Source organism: Pteronotus mesoamericanus, unplaced genomic scaffold, assembly GCF_021234165.1.
Source record: "Pteronotus mesoamericanus isolate MK-2021 breed Mesoamerican mustached bat unplaced genomic scaffold, CSHL_Meso_final contig_52, whole genome shotgun sequence".
NCBI classification, from domain to species: domain Eukaryota; kingdom Metazoa; phylum Chordata; class Mammalia; order Chiroptera; family Mormoopidae; genus Pteronotus; species Pteronotus mesoamericanus.
This window is the reverse complement of record NW_026555189.1, coordinates 12,753,792-12,773,978: the sequence shown is the minus strand read 5'-3', so window position 1 is coordinate 12,773,978 and position 20,187 is coordinate 12,753,792. Positions and strand designations below refer to the sequence as shown.

At 50.1% G+C, this 20,187-nt stretch overlaps 1 protein-coding gene across 2 annotated transcripts; it reads left to right on the top strand.

The window, feature by feature from the left end:
- The first annotated feature begins 1,734 nt into the window (after positions 1-1,734).
- Positions 1,735-20,060, top strand: NUTF2 (nuclear transport factor 2). Of its 2 annotated transcripts, XM_054579305.1 has the most exons (6): positions 1,735-1,813; positions 10,159-10,317; positions 13,546-13,673; positions 16,136-16,207; positions 16,287-16,385; positions 18,346-20,060. In XM_054579305.1, exons 3-6 carry the CDS (start codon positions 13,575-13,577, stop codon positions 18,457-18,459), a joined length of 384 nt encoding a protein of 127 aa, XP_054435280.1. In that variant the 5' UTR covers positions 1,735-1,813; positions 10,159-10,317; positions 13,546-13,574; the 3' UTR covers positions 18,460-20,060. The 2 variants fall into 2 exon arrangements, with proteins under 2 accessions (XP_054435280.1, XP_054435279.1); XM_054579304.1 differs by lacking the exon at positions 10,159-10,317.
- The last annotated feature ends 127 nt before the right edge of the window (positions 20,061-20,187 follow it).

Genomic DNA, 20,187 nt, shown 5'->3' with positions numbered 1-20,187 from the left:
CTAGAGCTCCAAGTAATTTTGCTCAAATCCAATGGGGAGAAGCAAATGCCTATAATGCTAGCCCTGTTTACTATGGGTGTTGGGCACAAATGGCATAATTCTTGGGCTCCAGAAGACATCATTCCCTTTTACTTCAGGAAAAAGCCACTTGCCTGGAGACTTTCCCTGTGGCATCAAACTAAAAGGATTCTAAAACGTATCCCAGCCTTTGCTTTCTTCCTTGGCACTGACTTGAGAAACAAGTCTTAAGTGAGGAAGAGGAGTGGGGCATAGATTGTGAAGGTGCCTGTTTGGGGAAGAGACTGGATCTGTCTGCTTTTCTAGGGTTCTCTGCCCCTCCAAACCAGCTGGGACTGAAGCCCTTTGCCTGCAGCTATTGGGCTAGTCTCTTATGTGTCCCCACTTCCCTTCACTAGGAGTGAGGGCTTTCCCAGGCTCGGGTCAAGCTCTTCGGTGTATCCTTTAGCTCCAGTTTGTTAAAGGGACTTTAACACTGTTTTTGCTTTGGCTCATATAAACCTCTCAGCAGCACTCCCAGGAAAGTGTGAGGGCCATCTCTGGCCAGGACTTAAGTGTATGGAGGTTATGTGTACACAACCTATCCAGTGTTTTTGTTTCTTGTGGAGACAACAGCTCAAAGCTAGACAGTTCCCAGATGTACCACAAGCAGAGCAATGTAGAGTTCTCACTGGCTGAGTAATAACGAGAAGCATGAGGCAAAGCAGTACAGACCTAGGATTTAATAAGCCTGGCCTAGTCTTACTAGCCATCCCCTAGGAGGGCGGGATGGGGTTGGTAAAGGTGCAAAACTCTTCTGGTTGAACAGGAGTACTGAGAGATCTCTGGCTAGAAGGGAAGGCACGAACTGCCAGAAGCGGCCTTGTAAAGCTTCTTACCTGTGTCGTTCCAACACCCTCTTCCCTCCGCCCCTCGTTTAGCTGTAGGGCATTTTGATCAACTGGCCAGACCTAGAGTCAGGCCTTCAATGTTTGTGTTGCCCAGGAAACAATTAAAATGGAGACTCAAAGCAAAGGGCAATCTGGTCGTTTAAATCACGGGGAAACTTTGGGTGAGTCAGTTGCTTCTCTTTGATCATCAATAGAAGTGAAAATCTTAAAAGAGAGTCTGGGAGACTTCAACTGTACAAGTCTAAGAGAAATTTGTCTCCGGCCGAGCCCCACTTGAGATTCTACAGCCCCAAGAAAGCCTCTCCAGCTTGAAACCAGCTTTGGGCCAGAATGGCGGTGTGCGGGGCACACGAATGTTGGGGCAGCAGAAGCCCCGAGCTGGTCTTTAGCACCTCGGAACGAGCCGAAGGGGCCGCCCTAGCACCAAAGAGAAGAGGGGTTCGTGAGCGGAAACACTCTAGGGGCCCAGGGAGGGGCGGCCGGGCTAGCTTGGGGCCAGCCAGGCTGGGATCCCACGGAGGCGGGGCCAACCCAGACGGCTACGCAGGCTGGGTGGGGCCGGACCAGCTGGGACCTGGCGACAACAGCCCTGACCCTCGCCTGGCGCCAACCTCGGGTGTTCCAGAGGCTTCCGCTAGACCACAATTCTCAGGGGCTCGCCCCGGCAGCCTCCCTCCCTAGTTCAGCCTCACCTCCCGCCCGGCGGGTTGTGGCTGGGCCTCGGCGCACAGCACGCCGGGAACTGTAGTTTTCTTCGGGAGCACCTATGCCAAGAAGAAGGGCGGGGGGGACTGCGTTTCCCAGAGTGCAGCGGGGTGGCGAGGGAAGGCAGGGGGGAAGGGACAGTCGGTCGCAGACCGCGCTGGGTTGCCGCCGCCGCTGCCGCCATCGTGCCAGCCCCTCGGGTGAGTGTTGCGGGTAGCGCGCCGGGGCGGGGGCTTGGACGCAGGAGCTGCTCTCCCGGCCGCTTGGAGCCTCCGCTGCGAGTCCCCGGGCGGCCCCTCCCCTCCCCCCTCCCCCCGCCAGCGGCCCAAAGCCGCGCGGGGCCAGGGCCATGTGTCGCGCGCGGCTCCGCCTCCCGCCGGTCCTCTTGAGGCGGCGGCTGGGGGAAACAGAGAGACAGCCAGGCGTCTACCCAGGCTGTACCGTGCACATGGCGGGTGCACTGGACTGCGCTAGGATCGGCCTTTTTCTCTTGTCCAGACCATTCGGATGGGGCTCTCCGGTCCCCGCCCCGTTTGGCCTAACCCGGCCTGCCCGAGTTCCGCAAGCGCTGCAGGCAGGCCAGTGGGGTCGACCCCAGCCCTACGTCCTGCTACCCACCTGCGAAGGATCCGGGGAGCCCCCGGCTCACTCCGGAGTCAGCATTGGGTAAGGGCGCCCGCCTGCTTCAGCCCGGGCTTAGGGCTCTTACCAGATTCCCGATCATAGCCTGACTAGGATGTAGGTGAACGTTCCTGGGGTTGTCTGCCCGCTGGGAGTGAATGAAGCCTATATTCCCCTCCCCCAACTCTGGAATTCGTTTGTAAGTTCTGCGCGGGGGGAGGGGTCAGGTGATCCGGGGCTGGAGGGGATTCCACGTGGGACTTCACCCCGGACCAGCCTTGGAGGATCTGGCCTGATGTGGTGAGGCAGCTCCAGGCAGGATGGCTCAGTCCCCGCCCTTCTCCCTCCGTCAAGAGCAGGGCCCTAGCTGCGGTGGGTTCGCCGACCGTGTTACTGGAGGAAGGAAGCCAAGGAGGTGAGGTTGGATGTTTGAGCCTGCAATACATTATTAGACCATCCCAGCACAGCCCAGTCCTCATATTTGCTCCTTCCAGAATCATCTGTCTTCCACAGAGGAGGATGATTCCATAAGAATCGAGGTGATAAGGTGGCATTCATTGGAGGAGGAAGTAGCATCCAGGCCTGAGATCCATGAACCCAGGGCCAAATGAGAGGCTGGGCTGGAAGCAACATTTGGAGTCAAGCACATCTGGTCTATGGGACTCAGATCCAGACTCTATGGGGCTCTCTGAAACCCAGGTAGCAGAATTAGAGCTGAAAACTGCAGAAAGTCAGGCTTCCCTCACTTGCTTGTTCATTTCCCTACAGCAGGAGTGATCTGTGAACAGGTAGTAAGTTGGTTGGACCTTGGGAAATTTTCCTTAGTAATGGCTCCAGCGACCCCATTGAATTTTGGGAGAAATGACGTATCTAGCTGTAGAGTAGTCATCTGACAGGCTTTCTAAAGGTACTTTTGATTGAATGATGATATAAGGGATCAGTTCAGAGAAGACTGGGATTTTTGGAAGAGACAGCTTGTCAAGCCTCAATTCCTCTGACCCAGTGTGGCTTCTGAGCCACAGTTCTTGCAGGGACCATAAAAGCAGCTAAGTATCTGCGTACCTGGCCTCAGTAGCAAGCAAGTCTCTTTAAAAGAGTCGAGTTAGGCCCGTGGTGCAGAAAGCCTTCACCTCTGGTTTACCATCCCCTCTCCTTGTGTGTCTCCCCTAGGTGATTTTTTTCCTGATCATTGGGTTTTATTTTTTTATTATGTAATCTTTATTATATATTTTTCCATTACCGTTTAATCCCCTATGCCCCACTCCACCCCAGCAATCCCCATCCTGATCATTGGGTTTTAGCCTTGGAAGTTTTCCTGCAATTGAATTGCTCTGCCTAGTCATTCTCCCTGGTTAGGGAGGACAGATAATGGTTAGCATTCTTTCTGAACTCAGCCCTCCTAGTCCACATCCCAGCTCTGGAGCACGTGGAAGTCGGACTTATTCAGCAGGCTCAGTAGAGGCATGATTTGCCAGCAGAGGTACTCACAGGACACATACAGGACCAGTGTGGTGGAATCTTTAAACACTAGAACGGGTTTCATGACTCTCTGGATTAATTCTTTCTAGGACAAAGATTTCAGGTGAGCTAGGCTTAAGGCTATGGATTAGTTCTGCACATTCCAAGGCCCTGGGTGGCTTGATCACAAGGGTTTTCTGCAAGGTCAAAAAGATACTATTCCTTCTTCAAGGTTACACAGGAATAGCAGGAATTCAGTTCCCTCCCTTTTCATTCCAGTCCTGTAACTTCTGTGTCTGGAGTCAGCAAGGCATTGCTAGGAATCTGGATTCCCCAGAAGTCCTTGATCTTTCTGGAATTTGGCAAGCCATCTGGGTCTCAGAGATAAGAGAAGAACCATAAGGATCTCCAGAATCATTCTGCACCTTCTATTCTTGTCTGGCTGACTTGGAAAGCGGGGCCAGGCACAGGGCAGTTGGGATGTTGCTGCATAAGCGTGGGGGCAGGGTGTGAGGATGACTGGGTTCTCAACCAGCTCAAAACTAGGTTCCTTAGTGACAGGGAGCCCGCCTCTGCACTGAGCCACATCTCACTTTATTCTGTTGTCTTTATACTTGGTGAGTTGGGGTGGGCTGAATGATTTAAGAGATGGAGAATTCTCAACTCTTAGAAGCAGAAGGTAACTTAAATTCAAAAATTCTAGGATTCCTTTACTGAGGCATTAATGTATTCCTTGAAATGATTTTTTTCCCTCCTTTCTCGCCAATGATCAGTTTTATTCAGCAACCATTCTTGGGGCCCTTTCTGTGTGTCAGGTTCTGGGCTGAGGTTAGAGGTAGAAAAATGAATCCTACCCAGTCCTGGTGCTGAGGAAAGGAGATCATAAGTAGTAGGGGAGACGGGTAAAGTTGCTGTTATGTGCTGAAGACTAAGTTGAAAGGACCTACGGGGGCTGTTGGCTCTGCACAGAAGGGGGGACTTCTGAATGATTAGAGCACCAAAGAGGAAAAGCTGTTGGTGAGCCCACTCTCCTCTTCAAACACAGAGCAAAGTGTACCTCCAGATGGTGAGCCCAGGAAAGCCTGGGGTCCCTTGAGCAAGGCTGTCACTACCGTAGATTGCTATGGCTGTTGAATCTAGTTGCTGTCTTCTACAGCCTGCTCTTTCTCCATCCTTCAGAGGTGTCTGCTGGGTGTTCTCCCAGTGCCTGGGAATTTCACCAGCATTTTGTGGTGTATGGCCTTCCTATTATTCCCTGTTGGGAGTCTGGATTTGTGGCTTCTACCCCTTTCAGTGAGACCTCGGTCACTTTTATTTTTTTTAAGCAAGATTCCCCCTGTCTTTTGGTAGTTTGACTCTTACGTGTCTAGTTATCAATCTCTTTGACTTTATCCTATTGGAGTTTTTGCACTTTTTTGATGTATAGGTCAATAAATTTGAGGAGATTTTTGGCTTTCTTTCTTTAATTATTCTCTCTTATTCTCTCAATCCTTTCATCTGGGACTCCCTATATGTATATGCTGTTATTCTGATGGTATCCTTCACGTCTCTAAGCCTGTTCGTTTTTCTTTAAGTTACATTTTATTGATGATGCTATTATTAAAGAGCCTTTCGCACACCCCTAACTGGGGACCTAGTGCGCAACCCAGGCATGTGCCCTGACCAGGAATTGAACTGACGACCTTTCAGTTAGCAGGCCGACCCTCAATCCACTGAGCCACACCAGCCAGGGCCCTCTCGGGTCACTTTTATTCAAGTGCCCAGTGCTCCTGGAGTAGTACCTATCAGGACATCTTCCCGGGGTGAAACACAGAGCCACCCTTCCCAGGATGAAAGAGAACAATCATTTTGGAGAGAGAGGGGTGCATCTGAAAAGTTTTCCGAAGGATGGACATTGAAATGAAAGTTGGGCAGAATTTTCTATGGGCTGGGGTTGTGCTGAATCTCCCTGTAGGCTTTTTTTCTCCTGTTAATTTTTTTCTGGTGGGCCATTAAGGGTGTGTGTGTGTGTTTCAAATTTAATTTCCATTGGTTACCCCTTCCCCAGCAGTGAGAGTCTATGATTCTCTTGCTTTGACCATTGTGGCAGGAACCCTTGACTCCCCCCCGGCAGGCAGCGGGCAGCGTGTGGGTTATTCCTGGAATGATTTCCAGGCCTGTGTGATACTCTGCTCAGCATGCTGACCAGCAGGTCTGTGTAGCATCTTCCATTGTCTCACCCTATCAGCTGCAATGTGTCGTTCTGGAAAGAACCCTTTGTTCAGGTCTGGTTGTGACTAGGGAAGTGTCTTAGTGGCCAGGGAAGAGGGATACAAGAGGGCTAGGGGTGGCTCTGCCCACTGTCCCAGGACTCCCGTCACTGGCTGATGGAGAACTTGTTGTGACTGCCCTAGGCCTTACTCCTTATTTGTTGCTGGTATCTGCTCTGTCCCAACTCCCTAGGCTCAGGCTGGAGAGAGGGCTACTTGGAGAGAACCGCCCTCCAGAAAGGGATGTTTCCAAGGTGCTTGGGAATTGAGGGTTGTTTGCCTCAGCAAACAGGGGGGATTCTGGAATGGAATGTTCTCAGACAGGCCATCAGAGCCACTGGGCAGAAACTGCTTCCCCACAGGAGGATGTTTCTGTGTAGAGACATCAGTTCTACTTCCAGAGGTAGATTCAAGCCCAGGAGAATGCAAGTTCTCAGTTTTCCCTATGGTATAAAACTGATTTGACCAGCTAAACATGTATTTAGGGACTTTCTGTCCTCTGGGGCATGGAGCTTGCTTACTTCAGAGAAGAAAAGGTCTGGGCTCTGTTCACCACCACCTCGTTTTGCCACCTATATGCTTCCCGCTATTTGATGTTGGCTGTCAACTGTTCCAGTACAAACTGATTTTGTGGACCTTTTAATGCTGGCTATGCCAGTGGTCTTATGTAGCCCTGAATTTTTTCTTAACCTCTTGGTTTCCTTATCTACAAAGTGATGATAATCATACCAGCCCTACAGGGTTGTGGGGCTTATACAGTGAAACACACACGACTGGCCCTGGCTGGTGTAGTTCTCTGGGTTGAGCTCCGGCCTGCAAACTGAAAGGTTATCGGTCCGATCCAAGTCAGGACACATGCCTGGGTTGGGGCTGAGGTCCCCAGTTGGGGGTGTGTGAGAGGCAACAACTGAATGTTTCCCTCCCTCTGTTTCTTCCTCCCTTCCCTTCTCTCTAAAAAAATAAATACAATCTTAAAAAAGGAAAGAGAGAAACACAACTGTGTGCCTAACAGGAGGCATTCCCTCCATCACTCTGGGAACTCCATGTCCATCCTTTTATTGCCCTGCTCATCTCAGTCATAGACTGTCACAGTGGTATTGGCCAGGCATGGTGGTGGCAGCAGAGGATGGGAGTGGTCACTTAAGGGCTTCAGACCACAATGGGGGAGCCAAGTCCGTGGGTACCTAACCAGCAAGTTCATAGATGGGATGGGAGCTGGCTAGGTCAGGCCCAAGAGATCTCTGAGCCTCTTGGGAAAGGGAGGCTACTCAGGGACTAAATACAGAGCAGAGATCAGAATGCTGGTCTCGGAACTTAGCTTCTGGGCCAGTCAGGGCAGCCCGAAGGAGCGTGCCCCCCCCACCCCCCCGGCAGAAGAGGGAGAGAACATCAGGGTGCTGGAGGTTCCTCAGCCTCAGGCGTCTGCCCCAGAAGGGGTTCTGTCCTGGCCAGCCATTCAGGCATCAGACCTTGGCTGATTTCTCTCTAGACCTCAGGCAGGGGAGTGGTGACGAGGCAGCTGCTAGTCCTAGGTTGAGGCTTCTTCCTCCCTCTCCATCTAGGACCTGACCATGACTCTTTATAGCTGAGTCCTGCTTTATACCATCAGTTGATTACCCCTAACATCCCCATAATTACTGATGAGGAGACACCATGAGGGAGAGGAGGAGGAGCAGGTTAGAGGCCAGGCCTTAGAGCATGGGGTTGTATGCCTGCTGCTGAGCCACAGCTGTCCCTCACGTGACAGACCAGGACCTTGGGAGTGAGAAGAGGAGGTTGATGCCAAGCCCCACTTGCTGCATGCCTCAGACAGACAGACAGCTGGGTGGACAACAGAGGGTTGTTTCCTGATGAGCTGGTAGGCGATGTAAGTGGAAGAGAAGTGGGTCTCTTGGCCACTTAAATTGAGCAGGGTTTGCCCAGAACTACTCCTCCTCCAGATAAGTTCAGGCCTCGGCCCTGCGCGTTCATGGACTGCCTAACTCAAACAGTTACTGAGAGCCAAGCCAGGCGCCATGGGAACAGGGATGCCCTGGTCAGAGACAGAGGCCATAAACAGGGTTGTGCATGGTGCACAAGGTTTACAGTTTTTAGTATGCGAAACAGAGTTTATTCTTGTATTATTTTCCATACGAACAACTATAAATCTACTTTTACCTCCCCCGCCCTGGTATGTAAGTGTAACAATCTCACGCAGTGACAAATTCTAAGAAAACAACCCGATGGTCTGCTTGGATGTCTCAGTTATGTGTGGAGTGTCATCCCATACGCCAAAAGGTTGCGAGTTTGATCCCCGGGTCAGGGTGCATACCTAGGGTGTGGGTGTGCGGGAGGCAACCGATTGGTGTTTCTCTCCCCACTTGTCTTCCCTTCTCTCCCTCCCTCCCTCCCTCTCCTTCTAAAAGTAATAAGCGTATCTTCAGGTGAAGATTTTAAAAGAAAGAAAGAAAGTAATGATGGTGAAATGAGAACTTGGACAGCTATTTTAGACTGGGTGGTCAGGGGAGGTAGCCGTGAGGAGATGACATTTGAGCTGACACATAGGTGACAGGGTGCCAAACACATGAAGATTTAGGGAGAAGAAGAGTGAGCCATGCGGAAGGATCAACAGTTGCAAAGCCCTAGGGTGAGAACAGGCTTAGCATGTTCAAAAAACAAGAAAATGCAGAGTGGCTATAAAGGAAGGGGGTGGGGGAAAGTCAGTGGCAGGAGACAAGGTTGGACAGCCAGGAGGGCAGGTCACTCAAGGCCTTGAAGACGGGTAAGTGGCTCAGACTTTGTCCGTGGAGAATGGGAAGGAAAGTCATAGGAGGGTCATAGGAGGGAATACACAGCACCCCTCATCGTGAAATCAGAGGGGCAATGTGTCCCTGAAGAACAGGCACCCTGCAGTGTCTTCTGTCTGGTGGCAGTACATTGCATTTCCCTTCTTTCCCTGTAATACGTGCCTGTGCTTGGGGCCCTAGAGGTTCAAGCCATGGTTGGCTGTCAGACCCACCTGTTGGAGGAGTTCTTCCCAGCCTCTACGCTTCAGGGCTGTTTGGGGCTTGGCAGAAAGTAGATGTGAGGGTAATGGTCACCATTGGTCTCAATTTTAGGGACCCCGCTGTGAGCTCAGCACATCTGCTGACATCCCAGTGGGCCTCAATAATGGGCCCCTAAACATGTGAGCATCTTTCTGTGTATCAATCTGGAGTTAGTGACGTCCTCTTCCCTATCACTCTCCTGCCCCAGCCCCGGCCCAGGTACAGCTAGGCTGAGATCTCTGCTGAGACAGCAGAGCAGGGTTGTGACTTTGAAGGCCTGGGAAAAAGGTGAGGTCATCTCCCATGAAAGCACATATCACTGAGTGTGGAAATCTGCCTGGTGCCTTTCTTTGGAGGCAGATGTCCTGGTTCAGGCCTGTCTTGCCCCATCTGAGAAAGCCAAACAGCCAAGGCCAGAGAACAGGGCCCAACTGTTTGTGCTGTTCTATGTGCTTTTCTTTCTTTTTTGTTTCTCTTCATTTTTGTCTTCAGATCAATTGTTGCTGGGAGTCCTGGCTGTGGAGTCCACTGGTTCCATCCAGTTCCACCATCTGTTAGGTTAGTGGCCTTGAGCAAGTTGAACTTAGTTAACGACGCTGAGCTCCATTTTGCTCATCTCTGACATCAGTATTAACTCAGGGTATTAGGGACAAACGCATGTAAAGCCCTTAGCACACCTTTATACCTACTACACATTAGTGAAAATGAGATTTTAATAGCTGGATACTGCTGTTTGAAGTTTTGTCACTGGAAACACCCCAACTTTGAGGATAAAAATAAAGTTTTTCTGTTGCCAAGAGGGATACCCTGGGCCAATGGTTTTAACCTGGGGTCTCTGACTGAACCTCAGGGAGTGAAAACAACCTGAAATTATTCACAAGGCTGGGGCATCCTGCTGCTGTGCAAGTTTATTGGGAGCTGGCCACTGTTTTTGAGACATTCTTAGAGGGTCTTTGAACCCACAGAGGCCTAAGAGTCAGTGAAGGCTGATGCTCAGCAACTGAGAGGTCATTGAGGTCATTCCAGCTCCTTGAATAGCCTGGCTTGTCAGCATGTAAACTGTTGGGGTGAAGCAGGAGATGGCGTGGCACGCAGCCCGCTTGGAAGAGCTGTAGGAGAAGCCATCACGAAGATCATTCCCCCGTCTGATGGGAGACTGCCTTTGTGCCTTGGCATTTTGTTTCTTTCCAGGTTGTTCTTTCTACAGTAACTATGGGATTGGAGGTCAACGTTTGAGTCTGGGAAGGAGTCTGTCCCTCAATATGCGGGTTTCAACAGTGGCTTGAAGGAAGAGCAGGGACTACTCAGGCAGAGGAGGGAAGGGAGGACACGGTGGTGGGCAAGCACTTGGTGAGTTCTGGTGTGGAGCTGGATTGAGGTAGGAGAGGATGGCTGGCGAGGCAGGGAGGGGTGTGGTTGGCCACCTGCGGGGTTTGGCCTTTAAACCCAAAGGTGAGGGTGGTGCTGTAGGGGCGGGGCGGGGCCAGCTTTGTGATTTAGAACTCAAGGGATGCAGAGGCAGCAGAGAGAAAGCACTGGCCTCGACCAGAGGACCCAGCGTCAGCAGTGATCTACTGGGTGAACTTGGAACAAGACAGCCCACGTTGCCGAACCTGTTTACCTACCTGTTAAACGGGATGACAGTGAAATCTGACCGAATGCCTGTTGTGATCATACATGGAAATAAATCAAGGTCAAGCAGACTTCAAGTGACGTTGATACTTGGCTTCAGGATCTCTGCTTGACATTTTTTAAAGCAGAGGTCTCACTTAGTCCACATAGTTTTGAAGGTTCCTTCTCTTACTTTCTGGGAGACCCCGAACTGTCTTGTTCTTCAGGAAAGTTCGCTCTGGCCAGCCCTGCCCCACCAGACCAAAAGGCTCTTTTGTCCCTTTGTTCTTCTACCCTCTTCACTCCACCACTACTTCTGCCAAGTAATTCTTGTATCGGCAAGTTATCACACCATTTAGAACAATATTGGGGAAAAAACACACCCACACACTTCCTCTGCCTCACCAACCCACCACTGTCGGCCCTTTTCTTGTCTTTGGACCGTTTCTAACCTTAGTTCCTCTTACCCTCCATCTCTGGCTTCCCAATTTCCTGCCCTTATGTCTACCTTTCCCCAGATAATTGCTTATGCTGTTCCTTCTGATTAGCATACTCATTCTCCAAGGCCTTCTCTGAGGGCTGCACAGCCTTGTGAGGGCTGAGGAGAGATGGCCCTCATCCATTCCTCCAGCTGTCCTCCTGCCCCAGAGCTCTCAGGGGCTGCGCAAGGCATCTTGCGAGTAAGATGCCGTGGGGTCGGGCTGCAGCGGGAGAGCTAAGCATAGCGAATGCTAGGGAGGAAGGGGCAGAGATACGTGGGGCTGTGCCCTGCCTCAAGTGATCCAAGTCTGTGTGGGTATCCCTTGGAACTGTGACCAAGACAACACAACTGAGACTAGTTGTTGGTCTTAGGCCTTTCCCATTTGTTGATTTGTTTCTTGGCAGAGTGTGAACTGGGACATACCTTGTGTTCCTGTGTAACAGGCGTGGCCTGGTCCAAGTTCTCTCCTCTGCTTATTTTAGACTTTCCTGGACATTTCTTAGTCATCCCAGCACTGAGCTGCTATTTTTAGTGGCACCACCTCCTAGGGGACCTAAAATAAAGCTGGCTGAGTTTCCTGGCCCCTCATTGGCTGGAGTTACTGGTCACAAGCTAGAAGATTGGCTGTATTGAGGATGAGCTGCTGTCCCTCCCCACCAACGCCTTTGGCCTTGGGTGAGGTCACGGGGACTGGAGTGAACTAGCATTTGCCATATTGAGCTGAAAGTTTGACCAGGTTCCCTTAGTGAGGCTTCACCAACACCTCCATTTTGCAGAGGAGGAGGAGGAGACCGAGGCCCTAAGACATGTAGTGACTTGGATCACCTCCTATCACTGTCAGTAGTTGTCTGCCAGGGTCAGATTCACCTTCTCACTGTTTTGTTTCAGAGTCCTGTCAGGAGAGAGGGGCTGGGCTCCTTTAAATTAAGTTAGAAAACTAGAGAACAGCACGTGTGTCTGTTGTCATAGGATCCTACAGTGAGAGTTGGACTTCCTGACCTGGGAGGGGCCTAACAAAACCAGAGTGATTCTCTCACCTGCCACCCTTGGCTGGAGCTGTGGTGTCTATGGCCAGGAGGGGGGCTTCTCCTTCCCCTCATATATTGGAGAGGGGTAGCCCCTTCCAACAGAAGTAGTGCTAAGGGATGGGGGATGTGAAGAGAGGAAATGTTTCCCCCTCAGAGCCCCCTACCCACATATCTCATCTATTATTTTGTGATCCCCTCCACTTGTCCCTCGCTCAGAAGTGGGTAGAGGTCACCCCCATCAATGAAGAAATGTTCCAGAAATGGCCAGGTGTTCCTGGCCTCAATGATGTAAACTGTCCCTTTAAGACTAAGTCGGGGGGGGGGGTGTGTCATTTGCTGCCATCTCTCCCTACTTTTCACTGGGTCTTCCTCCACCTGCCAAGAAAGCACTGGGTCAGTGTTGGGGCACTGAGGGCTGTAATATGAGGGGGGACCCCAAAAACCCACGAAATTTATTAATTAAAAATTGTGTATTCTTACATGTTTAAACTTCAGTCACCGTCAAAGTGCTCTCCATTTGATGCAATACACATACTGAGCCTTTTTTCCACTGCTCACAACAGTTTGAACTCCTTGATTCTGATGCCTTTTAGTGTTTCTGCTGTTTTTTGTTTCCCTTTGAGGACATTTTTCGTCTGGGGAAACAAAAAAAAAAATGTAGCTCATGCATGATCGGGTGAGTAGGCAGGGTGGGGCACAGGGGCCATGCCACTTTTAGTCAAAAACTGCTGAATGCTCACTGTGATGTGGGCAGGTGCACTGATAAATCACCCTTCATGAAATAGGCAGATGCATTGATAGAGTTTTCAAAAAATTTCACTGAAGCCGAGTGCAGCCTCACAACAACGCCAGCTGGTACATTGATACAGATGGGTTCCTAGAACACTCACCTAACTGGGGAAGCCTATATACTACAAGGGGCTCGCCCTCCAGAAGATAATTCTGGGTTTTTTTGGGGGGGGTCCCCTCTTGCAGAAGACACTTTACATACAGGCACCAGTAATTGCTGGCCTGCAGGGTGGGAAAAATAGCAATAAGTCTTGCCTTGCAGGTCATTGAGGAGATTGAATGAAAAGCTATGGGAAGAGGGCTTAGCTCCTCCTTAAAGGTCCGTCCCTTCATTGGGCATTGAAAGACCTGCTCTGACCTTCCTTTGTCCTGGGTCTACCTTCATATCTATCCATGGGTGCTCTGCGACCCTGGCACCTCTCTCTCATCAGCCAGGGTTCCTCAAAGGAGGGGCTGAGTCTGGTTCACCTCTGGGCTTCCTGCACTGTCTGTGTTGGGAGATATCTGCCAATTCCGTAGGGCCTCTTTATGTTCTCCATGTGAACAGACTTCAGCAAAGGACTTGCGGCTCAAGGAAGCCATGGAGGGGTGGGGGTCAGTGAAGAGGCAGCAGCTGGCTACCTCCTCCCGCAGTACCAACGCTTCCCCTCCTTGTCTCTGGTCTTGCAGGTCTCAGCGAGGCCGGGTGACGCTCCAGAATGGGAGACAAGCCAATTTGGGAGCAAATTGGATCCAGCTTCATTCAACATTACTACCAGTTATTTGATAACGACAGAACCCAACTAGGCGCAATTTACGTAAGTGTCCAGCTCTCGGACCAGAATGGGACTCCAGGGGATTAGTTCAGGTGTTGGGCCACTTCATCCAGCTCACAAGTTCTGGCAGCCCTCGCTGAATTTTGTTGCATCCTTCTATCTGAGCTGTACATGGGACAGAGGGCCTGAGGTCTGCCCCAGCTAGTTGGTTTACACATTTCCTTCTGTCATGTTTCACAAGGGTAGGGATTCTGGTACCCTGGTCAGGATGTTCTGGGCTGGCCATCTGTGGTTCTGGACATGCCAATGTTCTAGATTGGGAAACAACAGGCAGAGGCCAGGGTTCATGGTGCCCCCTGGAGGCAGCTCATGAGCATCATCAGCGCAAAGCTGAGCTCTCCTGGAGGCCGCAGGTCTGGCTTCCTTTGGAGGGCCAAAGGCCCCTTAGCGCTCATGGGAAACAAATGGGGTTAGCTCAGAGAGGCTAGTATGCCCTTTGGGAAACCCTTATGGGCAGGTAGAGGGCCCAATCCAGCACAAGAATTATTTGATTGTCACTATCACAGATTGAGAATTTTGTTTCTTGTATGTGCGCTGACCAGGGATGGAACCCACAGCCCTGGTGTAGCAGGACAATGCTCTAACAAGCTGGGCTATCCAGCCAGGACCGATGGAGAATTTTCAAAAACTTGAACTGATTTGACTCTGGGATCCTGGCACTTTGGCCTGGCGGCTGCTGCTGCTGCCCTTTTTTTTTTTTTTTTTTTTTTTTTTTTAAGATTTTAGAGAGGGGAAAGAGAAGGAGAGAAACAGTGATGTGTGAGAGAAACAGTGGTTGCCTCTCGCCTATCTCCAACTGGGAATCTGGCCTGCAACCCAAGCATGTGCCCTGACCAGAAATCGAACCCACGACCCTTTGGTTTGCAGGCTGGTGCACAATCCACTGAGCCATATTAATCAGGGCACCTTGTTGCTTCTTAATGTCAGTTAAAGCAGACCTAACCCAAGAAGAGAGTTAGCAAAGTTCTAAAAGAACACTGTGTGTATGGCATTTTATATAATCCTCAGCACATGTTCCCTTTGAATGTCAGGAAACAGACTCAGAAAATAAGTAACTTGCCTAAAGTCATACTTGGTGAGTAGCAGAGGCTCTTTTCAGGTCTGCCCCTGGAGGCTGTGGCAGGGAAGATCTGGAGCGGGTGAGGTACAAAGCTAGTGGGTTGCCTTGGGAGGCCTTGTCAGCGTCCATCTTTCCTGACCCCATGGGAGCCCCCATGGAAAGGGCCTCAGTGGAACTCAGACTAGGCTCTGTATATGGTGACGAACATAGGATGTTTCCAAGTCACTTCTGATGACTACTCTGGGGCTGGGGCTAATTGGATGGCTTTGGCTGAGCCTTGGCCACATATGGCCAGCCTCAGGCTCATGCATATCAGAGGTCATATGACTTGTTTTTTTCTTCTTAAAGGTTTATTTTTCTCACAGTTCTGGAGGCTAGAATTCAGAGATCAAGGCGTCGGCAGGGTTGGCTTCTTCTGAGGCATCTCTCCTTGGCTCATCATCATCCAGTGTCTTTACACGGCCTTTCCCCCCATGCTTGTCTGTGTCATAATCTGATCTTACAGGGATTCTAGTCATATTGGACTGGGGGCCAGCCTAGTGACCACATGTAACTCTGATCACTTCTTTAAAAGCCCTAGCTCCAAATACAGTCACATGTGGAAGTACTTGAGGGTTAGGACTTCATATGAATTTGGGAGAACACAAGTAAGCCTATAACAGTATTTCAATGTTATTTAAACTCTTCCTCTCCTCATATGACTTCTTTTAATTTTTAAAGATTTTACTTATTTTTAGAAAGAGGGGAAGGGAGGGAGGCAGGGAGGGAGAGAAACATTGATGTGAGAGAGAAATATCCATCATTTGCCTCTCTGAGGCCCCCAGCTAGGGACCTGGCCCACAGCCCAGGCATGTGCCCTGACAGGGGATCCAACTGGCTCACCTTTTGGTTTTGTTCACAGGCCAGCACTTAATCCACTGATCCATACCAGACGGGGCTTGAATAAAAACTGAGAAATGGACTTATTTAATAAATTTGTATTATGTTAGTTTTTCAGAGCCTGAGCTCTGGGATGATGAGGTATAATTAAGAAATTGTTGCCCTGGCTGGTGCGAACGAAAGGGTCTCCAGTTCAATTCCCAGTCAGGGCTCATGCCTGGGTTGTGGGCCAGGTCCCTACCAGTAGGGGGTGCATGAGAGGCAACCACACATTGATGATTCTCTTCTCTCCCTCCCTTCTCCTCTGCCTAATAAATAAAATCTTTTAAAAAAAATTGTTAATAGTGTAAAGTTTGGAAGCTATTCTCAGTTCCCTTCTTTACAGACAGGGAAATTGAGGTATGGACTCATTTCCCCAAGAAAGATTCTTTTTAGGGGTCTTTTCAGGGCCTCAGAGATACTTTTGGTGCTCTGAGGCCCTGACCCCAAATTTCCTGGTTTTCAGATTGATGCGTCATGCCTTACGTGGGAAGGACAGCAATTCCAGGGGAAAGCTGCCATTGTGGAGAAGTTGTCTGTAAGTAATGGCCAGGGCGGGGCTTCAGGAATCTCCCTCCCTGCTGGCTGCAGCCCACCACCCGCTCTTTCTTTTGCAGAGCCTTCCGTTCCAGAAAATCCAGCACAGCATCACGGCACAGGACCATCAGCCCACGCCAGATAGCTGCATCATCAGCATGGTTGTGGGCCAGCTTAAGGTAATAGTGCTGCTAGGGCGAAGCAGGCAGGCAGAGGACAGCCCTGTGCCCCTGCCATCCCTGTGATGTGACCTGCTTTTCAAGGGACACCCAGACAAAGTGACCATCTAGAACTGTGTAGTTCAATATAATAGTAACCAGATACAGGTGGTAATTTTTAAATTACATTAATTAAAATGAAATAAAATGTAGTTCCTCAGTTAAACTAGCTATATTTCAAGTGCTCATTCACTTATGGCTGCCTATTGAACAGCACAGACTTAGAACATTTCTGTTACTGTGGAAAGTTTGAGCAGAGAGCGCTGGCTTAGAGCTTTTATGTAAAAGGGACAAAAGGTATAGGAGCAAGATGAGGCTGTTGTGCCAAGTGACTGGGCTGTGATACTTACCCCACGGTGTAGGTGAGCCTTCTGTAGGCATTGACCCTGGACGTGCCAGCCGGGTGCTGAGCAGCAGCCCCTGCCTGGAGCCCATGCTGCCGCTTCCTGAGCTGGCTTCTGAGCAAAGCAGATTTACAGAACTCCTGCTTCTCTTCCCGTTTTCTTTCTTTTCCCCTTCTCAAGACCCATCATCTTCAAAGCCTTCCTGTGACCCTTTAACACCCCTCTCCACCCCCCACTACCCCAAGAATTCTCCCAGGAACTCCTACCTGTTGTGCTTGAGGAGACTGAAGCCAAATTTTTGGTTTCCAAAGGCCTCTCCTCCCCAAAGCAGAACAATTGGCTGCTCCTTGACAAGGTCCCAGGCTCCTGAAATGTGTCCTGGTAGGGCTCAAAAGAGCAGGCCTTCTCCCTGGGCGAGGCAGGGCTTCCTTAGTCTAATGCAAGGGTTGGGGGAGCCCTCAAGGCTCTGCAGTGGCCTCAGGGGGACCTGACTTCGGGCCTGCACTTTGCTCTCAGTTTCTCCTGCCTGTCCCAGATGCCTTGCTCGGAGTCTATACCCAAGTAGGCCCTTGGGAATGAGGAGGTCTCTCCACGGGGCCCAGTGCCCACTTTGCCAGGCTGGGCCCGGTAAGCAGCGCCCTTTCCCACATGACTTCTTCTGTTTTTGTACCAACTCTGAGTCCTCAAAAGACTGATTTGCCGCCTTGCTGATAATAATTCCCAGAAAAACCAGTGATGTTAGAGACAGCACTGATTAACTGGGCTCCTACACCATCCTAGTCTGCAGTTTGGCTGCAGGTCTCTTGCTTTTCTGTTTTCAGTAGATCACCTGATGACAGGGCTCGTGTATTTCCCCTATAGAGCTGTGATCACAGTGTGAACTGGGTTTTGAGCCGTTTCTCACATTTTTGGCCACAGTCTATTTAGCAGTTGCTTCTTTTGATTGGATTAACGGGTGCGATCACAAACTAAGTGTTTAGTTTTTGCCCTGGTCAGGTGGTTCAGTTAGTTGAAGTGTTGTCCCATATACCAAAAGACTGGGTTTGAGTCCTTGTCAGGAGAAAGTTGCCACTGTGGAGGAACCTAGGTTGCAGGTCCAGGCCCCATCATGGTGCGTAGAGGAGGCAACCAATTAGTGTTTTTCACATTGATGTTTCTCTTTCTCTCTCAAACCAATTAAAAAAAAACCACATCTTTGGGTAAGAATTAAAAGAGTATTTAGTTTTTAGGTACTGTAAGTTATAAGGTGAGCACGCAGAAGTCTTTCAGGTTGGTCACTTGTGTGCAGAGGCATGGGCTTAGACACAAGTACGTTCTCTGCTCTTTTGCTATAGCTAACTGGTGGATTGTTTTGCAGTTTAAGTGCATATAGCAGTGTGAGCTGCTCTAGGCCCCTGTGTAGTGTTTCGTACATTAAATCAATTGACATTCACAAGAATCCTTTGTCTCTACTGGCATTTAAGTCCAAGACAGTAGAGCCTGATCCCAAAGTCAGCGTTCTTTGCCCTGTTACCCTACCGCTGAAGTCCCTTCCTGTTCCCTGGCCCCCTTACTGAATCATTTTTCTCTCCTTACAGGCTGACGAAGACCCCATCATGGGGTTCCACCAGATGTTCCTATTAAAGAACATCAACGATGCTTGGGTTTGCACCAATGACATGTTCAGGCTTGCCCTGCACAACTTCGGCTGACCACCTCCCAGCCAGGCACTCATGCTGTTTCCTCCTCCCTCCTCTTCCCAATACTATTCACACTCCTCCAGATGATCCAAATATCATACACAAATGAGCAGGGCCATGGTGGGAGTGGGCGCGGTGCGCTGCTGCTACCTAGGTATTGTGCATGATGTTTGGACACTAGACTAGTTACATCTGACAGGAGAAGTTTGTGTTGTACCAGCGCATGCCTTGGAAAGACTTAAGTAATGCAAAAGGTTGTCTTTTTTTTTTTTTTTTTTAATCTACTGACAAGTTGCTCTAGTAACCCAAAGAAGTGAAGGAGAAAGCAGCTGCCTCACCGCCCAGATACTGATTTGTTCAGATGTTTCAATGCCTCATGATACAATAAAACCACAAAAATTTTCTTAACAGTTTAAATTGTTTTAATTAGTTTAATAGTTGGCTGGGCATCAATAACTACCTTGCCCTATTGGCTCTCTCATGTCTCACCCTCCCACCTCTACCCCAACTCAGCAATGCCTATTGCAAGGAGAAGACTGCTGACGCAGCACTCAGCTAGCTTCTCTCAGAAGCTCGGTAGGGCACAGTGCCCCGCTGCCCACCTGGTCTTGGGAAAGTGAGCTGCAGACAGGGAGAGCTCCAGTCTGGCCTGAAGCTTCCCTTGCACTGAAGCCTCTAGTCAGTTCTGACACCGGCTGTGACCTCTAGGCTGGATAGGGTCAGGGCTCTAGTAACAGGACAGATGACTCAGAATCCCACTGAACATGGAGAGGCCTTGGCAAAAATGGCCCATCAGGTTCAGACCCTCTGGGCAAAGGCTTGAGGGAGAGGGGCCTGTTTTATCCCCAGAAGGGTTAGGACAACACCCAGGGTGCCCCACAAATACCAAGCCAAGAAGAGGGTAGTTCAACTCTTGTACCACCTGCTTTATAGATAGCTTCGCTCAGAGGCAAGTGCCCAGAACAGCCTGCCTCCAGCACCCACAGATCCAGACCTGGTTGATTGGAGTGTAGATTTAGAGCTATGAAAGAAGGCAGTTTGAGGGATTTGTGCTCCAGGGTTTCTCACCCCTTAGACCTCTGCAAGGCACCGTTAGGCTTCCTAGTCCTTTCCTAACCACACACCTCATTGTCTTCAAATCCCAGGAAGTTTTAACTATTGGGACAGATTATGCTCCTCAGTTTTGGGGACAGAGGCCTTGCCTATAGCAAATCTAACCTGTTAGCTCTGAGACCTGGTGGTGTAAACCTGATGGCAAGGTAGCAACCACAGGCTAGAACCAAACCCAGGACTTGGGCTGGTGTCCTATTAGGGGTTTTAGGATTGCTGAAGGCACCACAGCTATGCCTGACCTGTACCCCTCTTTTCCTCTACTATGGATGGAGGCCAAGGAGTTCTCAGACCCCCAGAGGTTGCCTGGCTATACTGGGTACAGTGCTGGATGAAGTGCTGTGATAGAACAGCATACTGAGGTTTCAGTGGGACTGATAACAGGTTGCTGTGTGTTGGGGGTGGGGGAAGAGAGGTAGGTGCTTGCTGCCTCTTAAAACCACCCTGTATAAAATCTGCAATACAGCTTTTTCCATGTATCTGTGCCTGAAATGTCTGCAATAAAGAGGTGTTTGTAAGCTGTTGTTTCTTTCTTTCTGCCTGAGGGTACAAGGGTGGGCAGCGGGGATGCTGGAGGCCTATTAGGGAACAGTGATCTTTTTTAGTGGGGTTAGCTCTCCTGACCTTGCA

What these genes read in the sequence shown, in the direction of transcription:
- NUTF2 (XM_054579304.1), top strand. Translation starts at nt 13,575, where the DNA reads ATGGGAGACAAGCCAATTTGGGAGCAAATTGGATCCAGCTTCATTCAA. An exon ending in CCCAACTAGGCGCAATTTAC is followed by an intron (nt 13,674 to 16,135) that starts GTAAGTGTCCAG and finishes CCTGGTTTTCAG; the next exon opens with ATTGATGCGTCATGCCTTAC. An exon ending in TGGTTGTGGGCCAGCTTAAG is followed by an intron (nt 16,386 to 18,345) that starts GTAATAGTGCTG and finishes CTCTCCTTACAG; the next exon opens with GCTGACGAAGACCCCATCAT.